The 16,984-nt window shown below is 59.4% G+C and overlaps 1 protein-coding gene across 2 annotated transcripts in view; it reads right to left on the bottom strand.

The window, feature by feature from the left end:
* rft1 (RFT1 homolog) overlaps positions 1 to 1,016 on the bottom strand; it is a 232,430-nt gene extending 231,414 nt beyond the window's left edge. For both annotated transcript variants that reach the window (XM_041192171.1, XM_041192170.1), the window contains exons 1-2: positions 872 to 1,016; positions 59 to 144 (exon numbers count right to left, since the gene is read on the bottom strand). In XM_041192171.1, the coding sequence (XP_041048105.1) occupies positions 59 to 144; positions 872 to 982 (197 nt within the window). In that variant the 5' untranslated portion in view covers positions 983 to 1,016. The remainder of the gene's footprint in view (positions 1 to 58; positions 145 to 871) is intronic.
* Between the last annotated feature and the right edge of the window lie 15,968 nt (positions 1,017 to 16,984).

The following is a 16,984-nucleotide window of genomic DNA, read 5'->3' on the forward strand; positions in this document are numbered from 1 at the left end:
TGGTGGTGAGGTTCAAGAGAAATTAAAGTGGAATCAGAATGAAATGCCAAGCTCTTACCTCACATTGACAACACCAATGATCTCTTTTGATACATAGCGAAGGGTGTATGCATTCAAAAGAAAGGTCAGCAACCGAAGCAGCACCTATACAAAGAACAAAATACATTGAGAATCATACTCCACATAAACAAACCCCACCAGCAAATCTCAATTGGGGGGGGGTGAGGAGGGAGGGGGAGGAGGAGGAGGGAGTGAGGAGTGAGGGGGAGGGAGTGAGGAGTGAAGGGGAGGAGGAGGAGGCAGAGAGGGAAGGGGGTAGGGGGAGGGGGGTAGGGGAGGGGGGTGAGGGGAGGAGGAGGGAGAGATGGAAGGGGGTGGGGGAGGGGGGTGAGGGGGGAGGAGGGAGTGAGGGAAGGGGAGGAGGGGGGTAGGGGGAGGAGGAGGAGGGAGGGAGGGGAGGGGGGTGAGGGGGGTAGCGGAGGGGGGTGAGAGGGGGGTGAGAGGGGGGTAGGGGAGGGGGGTGAGGGGAGGGGGAGGGAGAGATGGAAGTGGGTAGGGGAGGGGGTGAGGGGGAGGAGGGGGGTAGGGGGAGGGGGGAGGGGGGGAGTGAGGGAAGGGGAGGAGGGGGGGGTAGGGGGAGGGGGGGGAGGGGGATGAGAGGGGGGGAGGGGAGGAGGAGGGAGAGATGGAAGTGGGTAGGGGGAGGGGGGTGAGGGGGGGAGGAGGGAATGAGGGAAGGGGAGGAGGGGAGGGGGATGAGAGGGGGGGAGGGGAGGGGGGGAGGGGAGGGGGATGAGTACGAGTGGATCTTGCTGTGCCCCGCTCCTGGTTTCCATGGCGACACCGACCCCCGGCCTTGGCCTGCCCGCACCTGCAGCCCCGCGCTGTACGAAGTCAGTCTGACCGCGCTCCTCAGCGCCTCATGGGATAGGATCGCAACCCGAGGCCGAGGCCCCGGCTCCCGGCCGCCCGCTATCAGCATGAGTCCGGCTCAGACAAGGCCCGGCGGCCGCTTCACCACCGGCGGAAGAAGAGAGAGAGAGAGAGAGAGAGGGGGCGGGGCCTGGGCATCGTCACCCGGCGGAGAGTGAGAGGGCGCTGAGTGTGAGAGGGCACTGAGTGTGAACACCCGAGTGTGAGAGGGCGCTGAGTGTGAGAGGGCACTGAGTGTGAACACCCGAGTGTGAGAGGGCACCGAGTGTGAGAGGGCACTGAGTGTGAACACCCGAGTGTGAGAGGGCACTGAGTGTGAGAGGGCACTGAGTGTGAACACCCGAGTGTGAGAGGGCACTGAGTGTGAACACCCGAGTGTGAGAGGGCACCGAGTGTGAGAGGGCACTGAGTGTGAGAGGGCACTGAGTGTGAACACCCGAGTGTGAGAGGGCACTGAGTGTGAGAGGGCACTGAGTGTGAACACCCGAGTGTGAGAGGGCACTGAGTGTGAGAGGGCACTGAGTGTGAACACCCGAGTGTGAGAGGGCACTGAGTGTGAGAGGGCACTGAGTGTGAACACCCGAGTGTGAGAGGGCACTGAGTGTGAGAGGGCACTGAGTGTGAACACCCGAGTGTGAGAGGGCACTGAGTGTGAACACCCGAGTGTGAGAGGGCACCGAGTGTGAGAGGGCACTGAGTGTGAGAGGGCACTGAGTGTGAACACCCGAGTGTGAGAGGGCACTGAGTGTGAGAGGGCACTGAGTGTGAACACCCGAGTGTGAGAGGGCGCTGAGTGTGAGAGGGCACTGAGTGTGAACACCCGAGTGTGAGAGGGCACTGAGTGTGAACACCCGAGTGTGAGAGGGCACTGAGTGTGAGAGGGCACTGAGTGTGAACACCCGAGTGTGAGAGGGCACTGAGTGTGAACACCCGAGTGTGAGAGGGCACCGAGTGTGAGAGGGCACTGAGTGTGAGAGGGCACTGAGTGTGAACACCCGAGTGTGAGAGGGCACTGAGTGTGAGAGGGCACTGAGTGTGAACACCCGAGTGTGAGAGGGCACTGAGTGTGAGAGGGCACTGAGTGTGAACACCCGAGTGTGAGAGGGCACTGAGTGTGAGAGGGCACTGAGTGTGAACACCCGAGTGTGAGAGGGCACTGAGTGTGAGAGCGCACTGAGTGTGAACACCCGAGTGTGAGAGGGCACTGAGTGTGAACACCCGAGTGTGAGAGGGCACCGAGTGTGAGAGGGCACTGAGTGTGAGAGGGCACTGAGTGTGAACACCCGAGTGTGAGAGGGCACTGAGTGTGAGAGGGCACTGAGTGTGAACACCCGAGTGTGAGAGGGCGCTGAGTGTGAGAGGGCACTGAGTGTGAACACCCGAGTGTGAGAGGGCACTGAGTGTGAACACCCGAGTGTGAGAGGGCACTGAGTGTGAGAGGGCACTGAGTGTGAACACCCGAGTGTGAGAGGGCACTGAGTGTGAACACCCGAGTGTGAGAGGGCACTGAGTGTGAGAGGGCACTGAGTGTGAGAGGGCACCGAGTGTGAGAGGGCACTGAGTGTGAGAGGGCGCTGAGTGTGAGAGGGCACTGAGTGTGAGAGGGCACTGAGTGTGAACACCCGAGTGTGAGAGGGCACTGAGTGTGAGAGGGCACTGAGTGTGAACACCCGAGTGTGAGAGGGCACTGAGTGTGAGAGGGCACTGAGTGTGAACACCCGAGTGTGAGAGGGCACTGAGTGTGAACACCCGAGTGTGAGAGGGCACCGAGTGTGAGAGGGCACTGAGTGTGAGAGGGCACTGAGTGTGAACACCCGAGTGTGAGAGGGCACTGAGTGTGAGAGGGCACTGAGTGTGAACACCCGAGTGTGAGAGGGCGCTGAGTGTGAGAGGGCACTGAGTGTGAACACCCGAGTGTGAGAGGGCACTGAGTGTGAACACCCGAGTGTGAGAGGGCACTGAGTGTGAGAGGGCACTGAGTGTGAACACCCGAGTGTGAGAGGGCACCGAGTGTGAGAGGGCACTGAGTGTGAGAGGGCACTGAGTGTGAACACCCGAGTGTGAGAGGGCACTGAGTGTGAGAGGGCACTGAGTGTGAACACCCGAGTGTGAGAGGGCGCTGAGTGTGAGAGGGCACTGAGTGTGAACACCCGAGTGTGAGAGGGCACTGAGTGTGAACACCCGAGTGTGAGAGGGCACCGAGTGTGAGAGGGCACTGAGTGTGAGAGGGCACTGAGTGTGAACACCCGAGTGTGAGAGGGCGCTGAGTGTGAGAGGGCACTGAGTGTGAACACCCGAGTGTGAGAGGGCGCTGAGTGTGAGAGGGCACTGAGTGTGAACACCCGAGTGTTGAGAGGGCGCTGAGTGTGAGAGGGCACTGAGTGTGAACACCCGAGTGTGAGAGGGCGCTGAGTGTGAGAGGGCACTGAGTGTGAACACCCGAGTGTGAGAGGGCACCGAGTGTGAGAGGGCACTGAGTGTGAGAGGGCACTGAGTGTGAGAGGGCACTGAGTGTGAACACCCGAGTGTGAGAGGGCACTGAGTGTGAGAGGGCACTGAGTGTGAACACCCGAGTGTGAGAGGGCACTGAGTGTGAACACCCGAGTGTGAGAGGGCGCTGAGTGTGAGAGGGCGCTGAGTGTGAGAGGGCACTGAGTGTGAACACCCGAGTGTGAGAGGGCACTGAGTGTGAGAGGGCACTGAGTGTGAGAGGTCACTGAGTGTGAACACCCGAGTGTGAGAGGGCACTGAGTGTGAGAGGGCACTGAGTGTGAGAGGGCACTGAGTGTGAACACCCGAGTGTGAGAGGGCACTGAGTGTGAGAGGGCACTGAGTGTGAACACCCGAGTGTGAGAGGGCACTGAGTGTGAGAGGGCACTGAGTGTGAACACCCGAGTGTGAGAGGGCACTGAGTGTGAACACCCGAGTGTGAGAGGGCACCGAGTGTGAGAGGGCACTGAGTGTGAGAGGGCACTGAGTGTGAACACCCGAGTGTGAGAGGGCACTGAGTGTGAGAGGGCACTGAGTGTGAACACCCGAGTGTGAGAGGGCACTGAGTGTGAGAGGGCACTGAGTGTGAACACCCGAGTGTGAGAGGGCACTGAGTGTGAGAGGGCACTGAGTGTGAACACCCGAGTGTGAGAGGGCACTGAGTGTGAGAGGGCACTGAGTGTGAACACCCGAGTGTGAGAGGGCACTGAGTGTGAACACCCGAGTGTGAGAGGGCACCGAGTGTGAGAGGGCACTGAGTGTGAGAGGGCACTGAGTGTGAACACCCGAGTGTGAGAGGGCACTGAGTGTGAGAGGGCACTGAGTGTGAACACCCGAGTGTGAGAGGGCGCTGAGTGTGAGAGGGCACTGAGTGTGAACACCCGAGTGTGAGAGGGCACTGAGTGTGAACACCCGAGTGTGAGAGGGCACTGAGTGTGAGAGGGCACTGAGTGTGAACACCCGAGTGTGAGAGGGCACTGAGTGTGAACACCCGAGTGTGAGAGGGCACCGAGTGTGAGAGGGCACTGAGTGTGAGAGGGCACTGAGTGTGAACACCCGAGTGTGAGAGGGCACTGAGTGTGAGAGGGCACTGAGTGTGAACACCCGAGTGTGAGAGGGCACTGAGTGTGAGAGGGCACTGAGTGTGAACACCCGAGTGTGAGAGGGCACTGAGTGTGAGAGGGCACTGAGTGTGAACACCCGAGTGTGAGAGGGCACTGAGTGTGAGAGCGCACTGAGTGTGAACACCCGAGTGTGAGAGGGCACTGAGTGTGAACACCCGAGTGTGAGAGGGCACCGAGTGTGAGAGGGCACTGAGTGTGAGAGGGCACTGAGTGTGAACACCCGAGTGTGAGAGGGCACTGAGTGTGAGAGGGCACTGAGTGTGAACACCCGAGTGTGAGAGGGCGCTGAGTGTGAGAGGGCACTGAGTGTGAACACCCGAGTGTGAGAGGGCACTGAGTGTGAACACCCGAGTGTGAGAGGGCACTGAGTGTGAGAGGGCACTGAGTGTGAACACCCGAGTGTGAGAGGGCACTGAGTGTGAACACCCGAGTGTGAGAGGGCACTGAGTGTGAGAGGGCACTGAGTGTGAGAGGGCACCGAGTGTGAGAGGGCACTGAGTGTGAGAGGGCGCTGAGTGTGAGAGGGCACTGAGTGTGAGAGGGCACTGAGTGTGAACACCCGAGTGTGAGAGGGCACTGAGTGTGAGAGGGCACTGAGTGTGAACACCCGAGTGTGAGAGGGCACTGAGTGTGAGAGGGCACTGAGTGTGAACACCCGAGTGTGAGAGGGCACTGAGTGTGAACACCCGAGTGTGAGAGGGCACCGAGTGTGAGAGGGCACTGAGTGTGAGAGGGCACTGAGTGTGAACACCCGAGTGTGAGAGGGCACTGAGTGTGAGAGGGCACTGAGTGTGAACACCCGAGTGTGAGAGGGCGCTGAGTGTGAGAGGGCACTGAGTGTGAACACCCGAGTGTGAGAGGGCACTGAGTGTGAACACCCGAGTGTGAGAGGGCACTGAGTGTGAGAGGGCACTGAGTGTGAACACCCGAGTGTGAGAGGGCACCGAGTGTGAGAGGGGCACTGAGTGTGAGAGGGCACTGAGTGTGAACACCCGAGTGTGAGAGGGCACTGAGTGTGAGAGGGCACTGAGTGTGAACACCCGAGTGTGAGAGGGCGCTGAGTGTGAACACCCGAGTGTGAGAGGGCACCGAGTGTGAGAGGGCACTGAGTGTGAGAGGGCACTGAGTGTGAACACCCGAGTGTGAGAGGGCGCTGAGTGTGAGAGGGCACTGAGTGTGAACACCCGAGTGTGAGAGGGCGCTGAGTGTGAGAGGGCACTGAGTGTGAACACCCGAGTGTTGAGAGGGCGCTGAGTGTGAGAGGGCACTGAGTGTGAACACCCGAGTGTGAGAGGGCGCTGAGTGTGAGAGGGCACTGAGTGTGAACACCCGAGTGTGAGAGGGCACTGAGTGTGAGAGGGCACTGAGTGTGAGAGGGCACTGAGTGTGAGAGGGCACTGAGTGTGAAGACCCGAGTGTGAGAGGGCACTGAGTGTGAGAGGGCACTGAGTGTGAACACCCGAGTGTGAGAGGGCACTGAGTGTGAACACCCGAGTGTGAGAGGGCGCTGAGTGTGAGAGGGCGCTGAGTGTGAGAGGGCACTGAGTGTGAACACCCGAGTGTGAGAGGGCACTGAGTGTGAGAGGGCACTGAGTGTGAGAGGGCACTGAGTGTGAACACCCGAGTGTGAGAGGGCACTGAGTGTGAGAGGGCACTGAGTGTGAGAGGGCACTGAGTGTGAACACCCGAGTGTGAGAGGGCACTGAGTGTGAGAGGGCACTGAGTGTGAGAGGGCACTGAGTGTGAACACCCGAGTGTGAGAGGGCACTGAGTGTGAGAGGGCACTGAGTGTGAACACCCGAGTGTGAGAGGGCACTGAGTGTGAACACCCGAGTGTGAGAGGGCACTGAGTGTGAACACCCGAGTGTGAGAGGGCACTGAGTGTGAGGGGGCACTGAGTGTGAACACCCGAGTGTGAGAGGGCACTGAGTGTGAACACCCGAGTGTGAGAGGGCGCTGAGTGTGAACACCCGAGTGTGAGAGGGCGCTGAGTGTGAGAGGGCGCTGAGTGTGAGAGGGCACTGAGTGTGAACACCCGAGTGTGAGAGGGCACTGAGTGTGAGAGGGCACTGAATGTGAACACCCGAGTGTGAGAGGGCACTGAGTGTGAGAGGGCACTGAGTGTGAACACCCGAGTGTGAGAGGGCACTGAGTGTGAGAGGGCACTGAGTGTGAGAGGGCACTGAGTGTGAACACCCGAGTGTGAGAGGGCACTGAGTGTGAGAGGGCACTGAGTGTGAGAGGGCACTGAGTGTGAACACCCGAGTGTGAGAGGGCACTGAGTGTGAGAGGGCACTGAGTGTGAACACCCGAGTGTGAGAGGGCACTGAGTGTGAACACCCGAGTGTGAGAGGGCACTGAGTGTGAGAGGGCACTGAGTGTGAACACCCGAGTGTGAGAGGGCACTGAGTGTGAACACCCGAGTGTGAGAGGGCGCTGAGTGTGAACACCCGAGTGTGAGAGGGCACTGAGTGTGAGAGGGCACTGAGTGTGAACACCCGAGTGTGAGAGGGCACTGAGTGTGAGAGGGCACTGAGTGTGAACACCCGAGTGTGAGAGGGCACTGAGTGTGAGAGGGCACTGAGTGTGAGAGGGCACTGAGTGTGAACACCCGAGTGTGAGAGGGCACTGAGTGTGAGAGGGCATTGAGTGTGAACACCCGAGTGTGAGAGGGCACTGAGTGTGAGAGGGCACTGAGTGTGAGAGGGCACTGAGTGTGAACACCCGAGTGTGAGAGGGCACTGAGTGTGAGAGGGCACTAAGTGTGAACACCCGAGTGTGAGAGGGCACTGAGTGTGAGAGGGCACTGAGTGTGAGAGGGCACTGAGTGTGAACACCCGAGTGTGAGAGGGCACTGAGTGTGAGAGGGCACTGAGTGTGAACACCCGAGTGTGAGAGGGCGCTGAGTGTGAGAGGGCACTGAGTGTGAACACCCGAGTGTGGAGAGGGCACTGAGTGTGAACACCCGAGTGTGAAGAGGGCACCGAGTGTGAGAGGGCACTGAGTGTGAGAGGGCACTGAGTGTGAACACCCGAGTGTGAGAGGGCACTGAGTGTGAGAGGGCACTGAGTGTGAACACCCGAGTGTGAGAGGGCGCTGAGTGTGAGAGGGCACTGAGTGTGAACACCCGAGTGTGAGAGGGCGCTGAGTGTGAGAGGGCACTGAGTGTGAACACCCGAGTGTGAGAGGGCGCTGAGTGTGAGAGGGCACTGAGTGTGAACACCCGAGTGTGAGAGGGCACCGAGTGTGAGAGGGCACTGAGTGTGAGAGGGCACTGAGTGTGAACACCCGAGTGTGAGAGGGCACTGAGTGTGAACACCCGAGTGTGAGAGGGCGCTGAGTGTGAGAGGGCGCTGAGTGTGAGAGGGCACTGAGTGTGAACACCCGAGTGTGAGAGGGCACTGAGTGTGAGAGGGCACTGAGTGTGAGAGGGCACTGAGTGTGAACACCCGAGTGTGAGAGGGCACTGAGTGTGAGAGGGCACTGAGTGTGAGAGGGCACTGAGTGTGAACACCCGAGTGTGAGAGGGCACTGAGTGTGAGAGGGCACTGAGTGTGAGAGGGCACTGAGTGTGAACACCCGAGTGTGAGAGGGCACTGAGTGTGAGAGGGCACTGAGTGTGAACACCCGAGTGTGAGAGGGCACTGAGTGTGAACACCCGAGTGTGAGAGGGCACTGAGTGTGAGAGGGCACTGAGTGTGAACACCCGAGTGTGAGAGGGCACTGAGTGTGAACACCCGAGTGTGAGAGGGCGCTGAGTGTGAACACCCGAGTGTGAGAGGGCGCTGAGTGTGAGAGGGCGCTGAGTGTGAGAGGGCACTGAGTGTGAACACCCGAGTGTGAGAGGGCACTGAGTGTGAGAGGGCACTGAGTGTGAACACCCGAGTGTGAGAGGGCACTGAGTGTGAGAGGGCACTGAGTGTGAACACCCGAGTGTGAGAGGGCACTGAGTGTGAGAGGGCACTGAGTGTGAGAGGGCACTGAGTGTGAACACCCGAGTGTGAGAGGGCACTGAGTGTGAGAGGGCACTGAGTGTGAGAGGGCACTGAGTGTGAACACCCGAGTGTGAGAGTGCACTGAGTGTGAGAGGGCACTGAGTGTGAGAGGGCACTGAGTGTGAACACCCGAGTGTGAGAGGGCACTGAGTGTGAGAGGGCACTGAGTGTGAACACCCGAGTGTGAGAGGGCACTGAGTGTGAACACCCGAGTGTGAGAGGGTGCTGAGTGTGAGAGGGCGCTGAGTGTGAGAGGGCACTGAGTGTGAACACCCGAGTGTGAGAGGGCACTGAGTGTGAGAGGGCACTGAGTGTGAGAGGGCACTGAGTGTGAACACCCGAGTGTGAGAGGGCACTGAGTGTGAGAGGGCACTGAGTGTGAGAGGGCACTGAGTGTGAACACCCGAGTGTGAGAGGGCACTGAGTGTGAGAGGGCACTGAGTGTGAGAGGGCACTGAGTGTGAACACCCGAGTGTGAGAGGGCACTGAGTGTGAGAGGGCACTGAGTGTGAGAGGGCACTGAGTGTGAACACCCGAGTGTGAGAGGGCACTGAGTGTGAGAGGGCACTGAGTGTGAACACCCGAGTGTGAGAGGGCACTGAGTGTGAACACCCGAGTGTGAGAGGGCACTGAGTGTGAGAGGGCACTGAGTGTGAACACCCGAGTGTGAGAGGGCACTGAGTGTGAACACCCGAGTGTGAGAGGGCGCTGAGTGTGAACACCCGAGTGTGAGAGGGCGCTGAGTGTGAGAGGGCGCTGAGTGTGAGAGGGCACTGAGTGTGAACACCCGAGTGTGAGAGGGCACTGAGTGTGAGAGGGCACTGAGTGTGAACACCCGAGTGTGAGAGGGCACTGAGTGTGAGAGGGCACTGAGTGTGAACACCCGAGTGTGAGAGGGGCACTGAGTGTGTCAGGGCACTGAGTGTGAGAGGGCACTGAGTGTGAACACCCGAGTGTGAGAGGGCACTGAGTGTGAGAGGGCACTGAGTGTGTGAGGGCACTGAGTGTGAACACCCGAGTGTGAGAGGGCACTGAGTGTGAGAGGGCACTGAGTGTGAGAGGGCACTGAGTGTGAACACCCGAGTGTGAGAGGGCACTGAGTGTGAGAGGGCACTGAGTGTGAACACCCGAGTGTGAGAGGGCACTGAGTGTGAACACCCGAGTGTGAGAGGGCACCGAGTGTGAGAGGGCTCTGAGTGTGAGAGGGCACTGAGAGTGAACACCCGAGTGTGAGAGGGCACTGAGTGTGAGAGGGCACTGAGTGTGAACACCCGAGTGTGAGAGGGCGCTGAGTGTGAGAGGGCACTGAGTGTGAACACCCGAGTGTGAGAGGGCACTGAGTGTGAACACCCGAGTGTGAGAGGGCACCGAGTGTGAGAGGGCACTGAGTGTGAGAGGGCACTGAGTGTGAACACCCGAGTGTGAGAGGGCGCTGAGTGTGAGAGGGCACTGAGTGTGAACACCCGAGTGTGAGAGGGCGCTGAGTGTGAGAGGGCACTGAGTGTGAACACCCGAGTGTGAGAGGGCGCTGAGTGTGAGAGGGCACTGAGTGTGAACACCCGAGTGTGAGAGGGCGCTGAGTGTGAGAGGGCACTGAGTGTGAACACCCGAGTGTGAGAGGGCACCGAGTGTGAGAGGGCACTGAGTGTGAGAGGGCACTGAGTGTGAGAGGGCACTGAGTGTGAACACCCGAGTGTGAGAGGGCACTGAGTGTGAGAGGGCACTGAGTGTGAACACCCGAGTGTGAGAGGGCACTGAGTGTGAACACCCGAGTGTGAGAGGGCGCTGAGTGTGAGAGGGCGCTGAGTGTGAGAGGGCACTGAGTGCGAACACCCGAGTGTGAGAGGGCACTGAGTGTGAGAGGGCACTGAGTGTGAGAGGGCACTGAGTGTGAACACCCGAGTGTGAGAGGGCACTGAGTGTGAGAGGGCACTGAGTGTGAGAGGGCACTGAGTGTGAACACCCGAGTGTGAGAGGGCACTGAGTGTGAGAGGGCACTGAGTGTGAGAGGGCACTGAGTGTGAACACAAGAGTGTGAGAGGGCACTGAGTGTGAGAGGGCACTGAGTGTGAACACCCGAGTGTGAGAGGGCACTGAGTGTGAACACCCGAGTGTGAGAGGGCACTGAGTGTGAACACCCGAGTGTGAGAGGGCACTGAGTGTGAGAGGGCACTGAGTGTGAACACCCGAGTGTGAGAGGGCACTGAGTGTGAACACCCGAGTGTGAGAGGGCGCTGAGTGTGAACACCCGAGTGTGAGAGGGCGCTGAGTGTGAGAGGGCGCTGAGTGTGAGAGGGCACTGAGTGTGAACACCCGAGTGTGTGAGGGCACTGAGTGTGAGAGGGCACTGAGTGTGAACACCCGAGTGTGAGAGGGCACTGAGTGTGAGAGGGCACTGAGTGTGAACACCCGAGTGTGAGAGGGCACTGAGTGTGAGAGGGCACTGAGTGTGAACACCCGAGTGTGAGAGGGCACTGAGTGTGAGAGGGCACTGAGTGTGAGAGGGCACTGAGTGTGAACACCCGAGTGTGTGAGGGCACTGAGTGTGAGAGGACACTGAGTGTGAGAGGGCACTGAGTGTGAACACCCGAGTGTGAGAGGGCACTGAGTGTGAGAGGGCACTGAGTGTGAACACCCGAGTGTGAGAGGGCACTGAGTGTGAACACCCGAGTGTGAGAGGGTGCTGAGTGTGAGAGGGTGCTGAGTGTGAGAGGGCACTGAGTGTGAACACCCGAGTGTGAGAGGGCACTGAGTGTGAGAGGGCACTGAGTGTGAGAGGGCACTGAGTGTGAACACCCGAGTGTGAGAGGGCACTGAGTGTGAGAGGGCACTGAGTGTGAGAGGGCACTGAGTGTGAACACCCGAGTGTGAGAGGGCACTGAGTGTGAGAGGGCACTGAGTGTGAGAGGGCACTGAGTGTGAACACCCGAGTGTGAGAGGGCACTGAGTGTGAGAGGGCACTGAGTGTGAGAGGGCACTGAGTGTGAACACCCGAGTGTGAGAGGGCACTGAGTGTGAGAGGGCACTGAGTGTGAACACCCGAGTGTGAGAGGGCACTGAGTGTGAACACCCGAGTGTGAGAGGGCACTGAGTGTGAGAGGGCACTGAGTGTGAACACCCGAGTGTGAGAGGGCACTGAGTGTGAACACCCGAGTGGGAGAGGGCGCTGAGTGTGAACACACGAGTGTGAGAGGGCGCTGAGTGTGAGAGGGCGCTGAGTGTGAGAGGGCACTGAGTGTGAACACCCGAGTGTGAGAGGGCACTGTGTGTGAGAGGGCACTGAGTGTGAACACCCGAGTGTGAGAGGGCACTGAGTGTGAGAGGGCACTGAGTGTGAACACCCGAGTGTGAGAGGGCACTGAGTGTGACAGGGCACTGAGTGTGAGAGGGCACTGAGTGTGAACACCCGAGTGTGAGAGGGCACTGAGTGTGAGAGGGCACTGAGTGTGAGAGGGCACTGAGTGTGAACACCCGAGTGTGAGAGGGCACTGAGTGTGAGAGGGCACTGAGTGTGAGAGGGCACTGAGTGTGAACACCTGAGTGTGAGAGGGCACTGAGTGTGAGAGGGCACTGAGTGTGAACACCCGAGTGTGAGAGGGCACTGAGTGTGAACACCCGAGTGTGAGAGGGCGCTGAGTGTGAACACACGAGTGTGAGAGGGCGCTGAGTGTGAGAGGGCGCTGAGTGTGAGAGGGCACTGAGTGTGAACACCCGAGTGTGAGAGGGCACTGTGTGTGAGAGGGCACTGAGTGTGAACACCCGAGTGTGAGAGGGCACTGAGTGTGAGAGGGCACTGAGTGTGAACACCCGAGTGTGAGAGGGCACTGAGTGTGACAGGGCACTGAGTGTGAGAGGGCACTGAGTGTGAACACCCGAGTGTGAGAGGGCACTGAGTGTGAGAGGGCACTGAGTGTGAGAGGGCACTGAGTGTGAACACCCGAGTGTGAGAGGGCACTGAGTGTGAGAGGGCACTGAGTGTGAGAGGGCACTGAGTGTGAACACCTGAGTGTGAGAGGGCACTGAGTGTGAGAGGGCACTGAGTGTGAACACCCGAGTGTGAGAGGGCACTGAGTGTGAACACCCGAGTGTGAGAGGGCACTGAGTGTGAGAGGGCACTGAGTGTGAACACCCGAGTGTGAGAGGGCACTGAGTGTGAGAGGGCACTGAGTGTGAACACCCGAGTGTGAGAGGGCACCGAGTGTGAGAGGGCACTGAGTGTGAGAGGGCACTGAGTGTGAGAGGGCACTGAGTGTGAACACCCGAGTGTGAGAGGGCACTGAGTGTGACAGGGCACTGAGTGTGAACACCCGAGTGTGAGAGGGCACTGAGTGTGAACACCCGAGTGTGAGAGGGCGCTGAGTGTGAGAGGGCGCTGAGTGTGAGAGGGCACTGAGTGTGAACACCCGAGTGTGAGAGGGCGCTGAGTGTGAGAGGGCACTGAGTGTGAACACCCGAGTGTGAGAGGGCACCGAGTGTGAGAGGGCACTGAGTGTGAGAGGGCACTGAGTGTGAGAGGGCACTGAGTGTGAACACCCGAGTGTGAGAGGGCACTGAGTGTGAGAGGGCACTGAGTGTGAACACCCGAGTGTGAGAGGGCACTGAGTGTGAACACCCGAGTGTGAGAGGGCACTGAGTGTGAACACCCGAGTGTGAGAGGGCACTGAGTGTGAGAGGGCACTGAGTGCGAACACCCGAGTGTGAGAGGGCACAGAGTGTGAACACCCGAGTGTGAGAGGGCGCTGAGTGTGAACACCCGAGTGTGAGAGGGCGCTGAGTGTGAGAGGGCGCTGAGTGTGAGAGGGCACTGAGTGTGAACACCCGAGTGTAAGAGGGCACTGAGTGTGAGAGGGCACTGAGTGTGAACACCCGAGTGTGAGAGGGCACTGAGTGTGAGAGGGCACTGAGTGTGAACACCCGAGTGTGAGAGGGCACTGAGTGTGAGAGGGCACTGAGTGTGAGAGGGCACTGAGTGTGAACACCCGAGTGTGAGAGGGCACTGAGTGTGAGGGCACTGAGTGTGAGAGGGCACTGAGTGTGAACACCCGAGTGTGAGAGGGCACTGAGTGTGAGAGGGCACTGAGTGTGAGAGGGCACTGAGTGTGAACACCCGAGTGTGAGAGGGCACTGAGTGTGAACACCCGAGTGTGAGAGGGCACTGAGTGTGAACACCCGAGTGTGAGAGGGCGCTGAGTGTGAGAGGGCGCTGAGTGTGAGAGGGCACTGTGTGTGAACACCCGAGTGTGAGAGGGCACTGAGTGTGAGAGGGCACTGAGTGTGAGAGGGCACTGAGTGTGAACACCCGAGTGTGAGAGGGCACTGAGTGTGAGAGGGCACTGAGTGTGAGAGGGCACTGAGTGTGAACACCCGAGTGTGAGAGGGCACTGAGTGTGAGAGGGCACTGAGTGTGAGAGGGCACTGAGTGTGAACACCCGAGTGTGAGAGGGCACTGAGTGTGAGAGGGCACTGAGTGTGAGAGGGCACTGAGTGTGAACACCCGAGTGTGAGAGGGCACTGAGTGTGAGAGGGCACTGAGTGTGAACACCCGAGTGTGAGAGGGCACTGAGTGTGAACACCCGAGTGTGAGAGGGCACTGAGTGTGAACACCCGAGTGTGAGAGGGCACTGAGTGTGAGAGGGCACTGAGTGTGAACACCCGAGTGTGAGAGGGCACTGAGTGTGAACACCCGAGTGTGAGAGGGCGCTGAGTGTGAACACCCGAGTGTGAGAGGGTGCTGAGTGTGAGAGGGCGCTGAGTGTGAGAGGGCACTGAGTGTGAACACCCGAGTGTGAGAGGGCACTGAGTGTGAGAGGGCACAGTGTGAACACCCGAGTGTGAGAGGGCACTGAGTGTGAGAGGGCACTGAGTGTGAACACCCGAGTGTGAGAGGGCACTGAGTGTGAGAGGGCACTGAGTGTGAGAGGGCACTGAGTGTGAACACCCGAGTGTGAGAGGGCACTGAGTGTGAGAGGGCACTGAGTGTGAGAGGGCACTGAGTGTGAACACCCGAGTGTGAGAGGGCACTGAGTGTGAGAGGCACTGAGTGTGAGAGGGCACTGAGTGTGAACACCCGAGTGTGAGAGGGCACTGAGTGTGAGAGGGCACTGAGTGTGAACACCCGAGTGTGAGAGGGCACTGAGTGTGAACACCCGAGTGTGAGAGGGCGCTGAGTGTGAGAGGGCGCTGAGTGTGAGAGGGCACTGAGTGTGAACACCCGAGTGTGAGAGGGCACTGAGTGTGAGAGGGCACTGAGTGTGAGAGGGCACTGAGTGTGAACGCCCGAGTGTGAGAGGGCACTGAGTGTGAGAGGGCACTGAGTGTGAGAGGGCACTGAGTGTGAACACCCGAGTGTGAGAGGGCACTGAGTGTGAGAGGGCGCTGAGTGTGAGAGGGCACTGAGTGTGAACACCCGAGTGTGAGAGGGCACTGAGTGTGAGAGGGCACTGAGTGTGAACACCCGAGTGTGAGAGGGCACTGAGTGTGAACACCCGAGTGTGAGAGGGCACCGAGTGTGAGAGGGCACTGAGTGTGAGAGGGCACTGAGTGTGAACACCCGAGTGTGAGAGGGCACTGAGTGTGAGAGGGCACTGAGTGTGAACACCCGAGTGTGAGAGGGCACTGAGTGTGAGAGGGCACTGAGTGTGAACACCCGAGTGTGAGAGGGCACTGAGTGTGAGAGGGCACTGAGTGTGAACACCCGAGTGTGAGAGGGCACTGAGTGTGAGAGGGCACTGAGTGTGAACACCCGAGTGTGAGAGGGCACTGAGTGTGAACACCCGAGTGTGAGAGGGCACCGAGTGTGAGAGGGCACTGAGTGTGAGAGGGCACTGAGTGTGAACACCCGAGTGTGAGAGGGCACTGAGTGTGAGAGGGCACTGAGTGTGAACACCCGAGTGTGAGAGGGCGCTGAGTGTGAGAGGGCACTGAGTGTGAACACCCGAGTGTGAGAGGGCACTGAGTGTGAACACCCGAGTGTGAGAGGGCACTGAGTGTGAGAGGGCACTGAGTGTGAACACCCGAGTGTGAGAGGGCACTGAGTGTGAACACCCGAGTGTGAGAGGGCACCGAGTGTGAGAGGGCACTGAGTGTGAGAGGGCACTGAGAGTGAACACCCGAGTGTGAGAGGGCACTGAGTGTGAGAGGGCACTGAGTGTGAACACCCGAGTGTGAGAGGGCACTGAGTGTGAGAGGGCACTGAGTGTGAACACCCGAGAGTGAGAGGGCACTGAGTGTGAGAGGGGCACTGAGTGTGAACACCCGAGTGTGAGAGGGCACTGAGTGTGAGAGCGCACTGAGTGTGAACACCCCGAGTGTGAGAGGGCACTGAGTGTGAACACCCGAGTGTGAGAGGGCACCGAGTGTGAGAGGGCACTGAGTGTGAGAGGGCACTGAGTGTGAACACCCGAGTGTGAGAGGGCACTGAGTGTGAGAGGGCACTGAGTGTGAACACCCGAGTGTGAGAGGGCGCTGAGTGTGAGAGGGCACTGAGTGTGAACACCCGAGTGTGAGAGGGCACTGAGTGTGAACACCCGAGTGTGAGAGGGCACTGAGTGTGAGAGGGCACTGAGTGTGAACACCCGAGTGTGAGAGGGCACTGAGTGTGAACACCCGAGTGTGAGAGGGCACTGAGTGTGAGAGGGCACTGAGTGTGAGAGGGCACCGAGTGTGAGAGGGCACTGAGTGTGAGAGGGCGCTGAGTGTGAGAGGGCACTGAGTGTGAGAGGGCACTGAGTGTGAACACCCGAGTGTGAGAGGGCACTGAGTGTGAGAGGGCACTGAGTGTGAACACCCGAGTGTGAGAGGGCACTGAGTGTGAGAGGGCACTGAGTGTGAACACCCGAGTGTGAGAGGGCACTGAGTGTGAACACCCGAGTGTGAGAGGGCACCGAGTGTGAGAGGGCACTGAGTGTGAGAGGGCACTGAGTGTGAACACCCGAGTGTGAGAGGGCACTGAGTGTGAGAGGGCACTGAGTGTGAACACCCGAGTGTGAGAGGGCTCTGAGTGTGAGAGGGCACTGAGTGTGAACACCCGAGTGTGAGAGGGCACTGAGTGTGAACACCCGAGTGTGAGAGGGCACTGAGTGTGAGAGGGCACTGAGTGTGAACACCCGAGTGTGAGAGGGCACCGAGTGTGAGAGGGCACTGAGTGTGAGAGGGCACTGAGTGTGAACACCCGAGTGTGAGAGGGCACTGAGTGTGAGAGGGCACTGAGTGTGAACACCCGAGTGTGAGAGGGCACTGAGTGTGAGAGGGCACTGAGTGTGAACACCCGAGTGTGAGAGGGCACTGAGTGTGAACACCCGAGTGTGAGAGGGCACCGAGTGTGAGAGGGCACTGAGTGTGAGAGGGCACTGAGTGTGAACACCCGAGTGTGAGAGGGCACTGAGTGTGAGAGGGCACTGAGTGTGAACACCCGAGTGTGAGAGGGCGCTGAGTGTGAGAGGG

Source organism: Carcharodon carcharias, chromosome 7, assembly GCF_017639515.1.
Source record: "Carcharodon carcharias isolate sCarCar2 chromosome 7, sCarCar2.pri, whole genome shotgun sequence".
NCBI lineage: Eukaryota > Metazoa > Chordata > Chondrichthyes > Lamniformes > Lamnidae > Carcharodon > Carcharodon carcharias.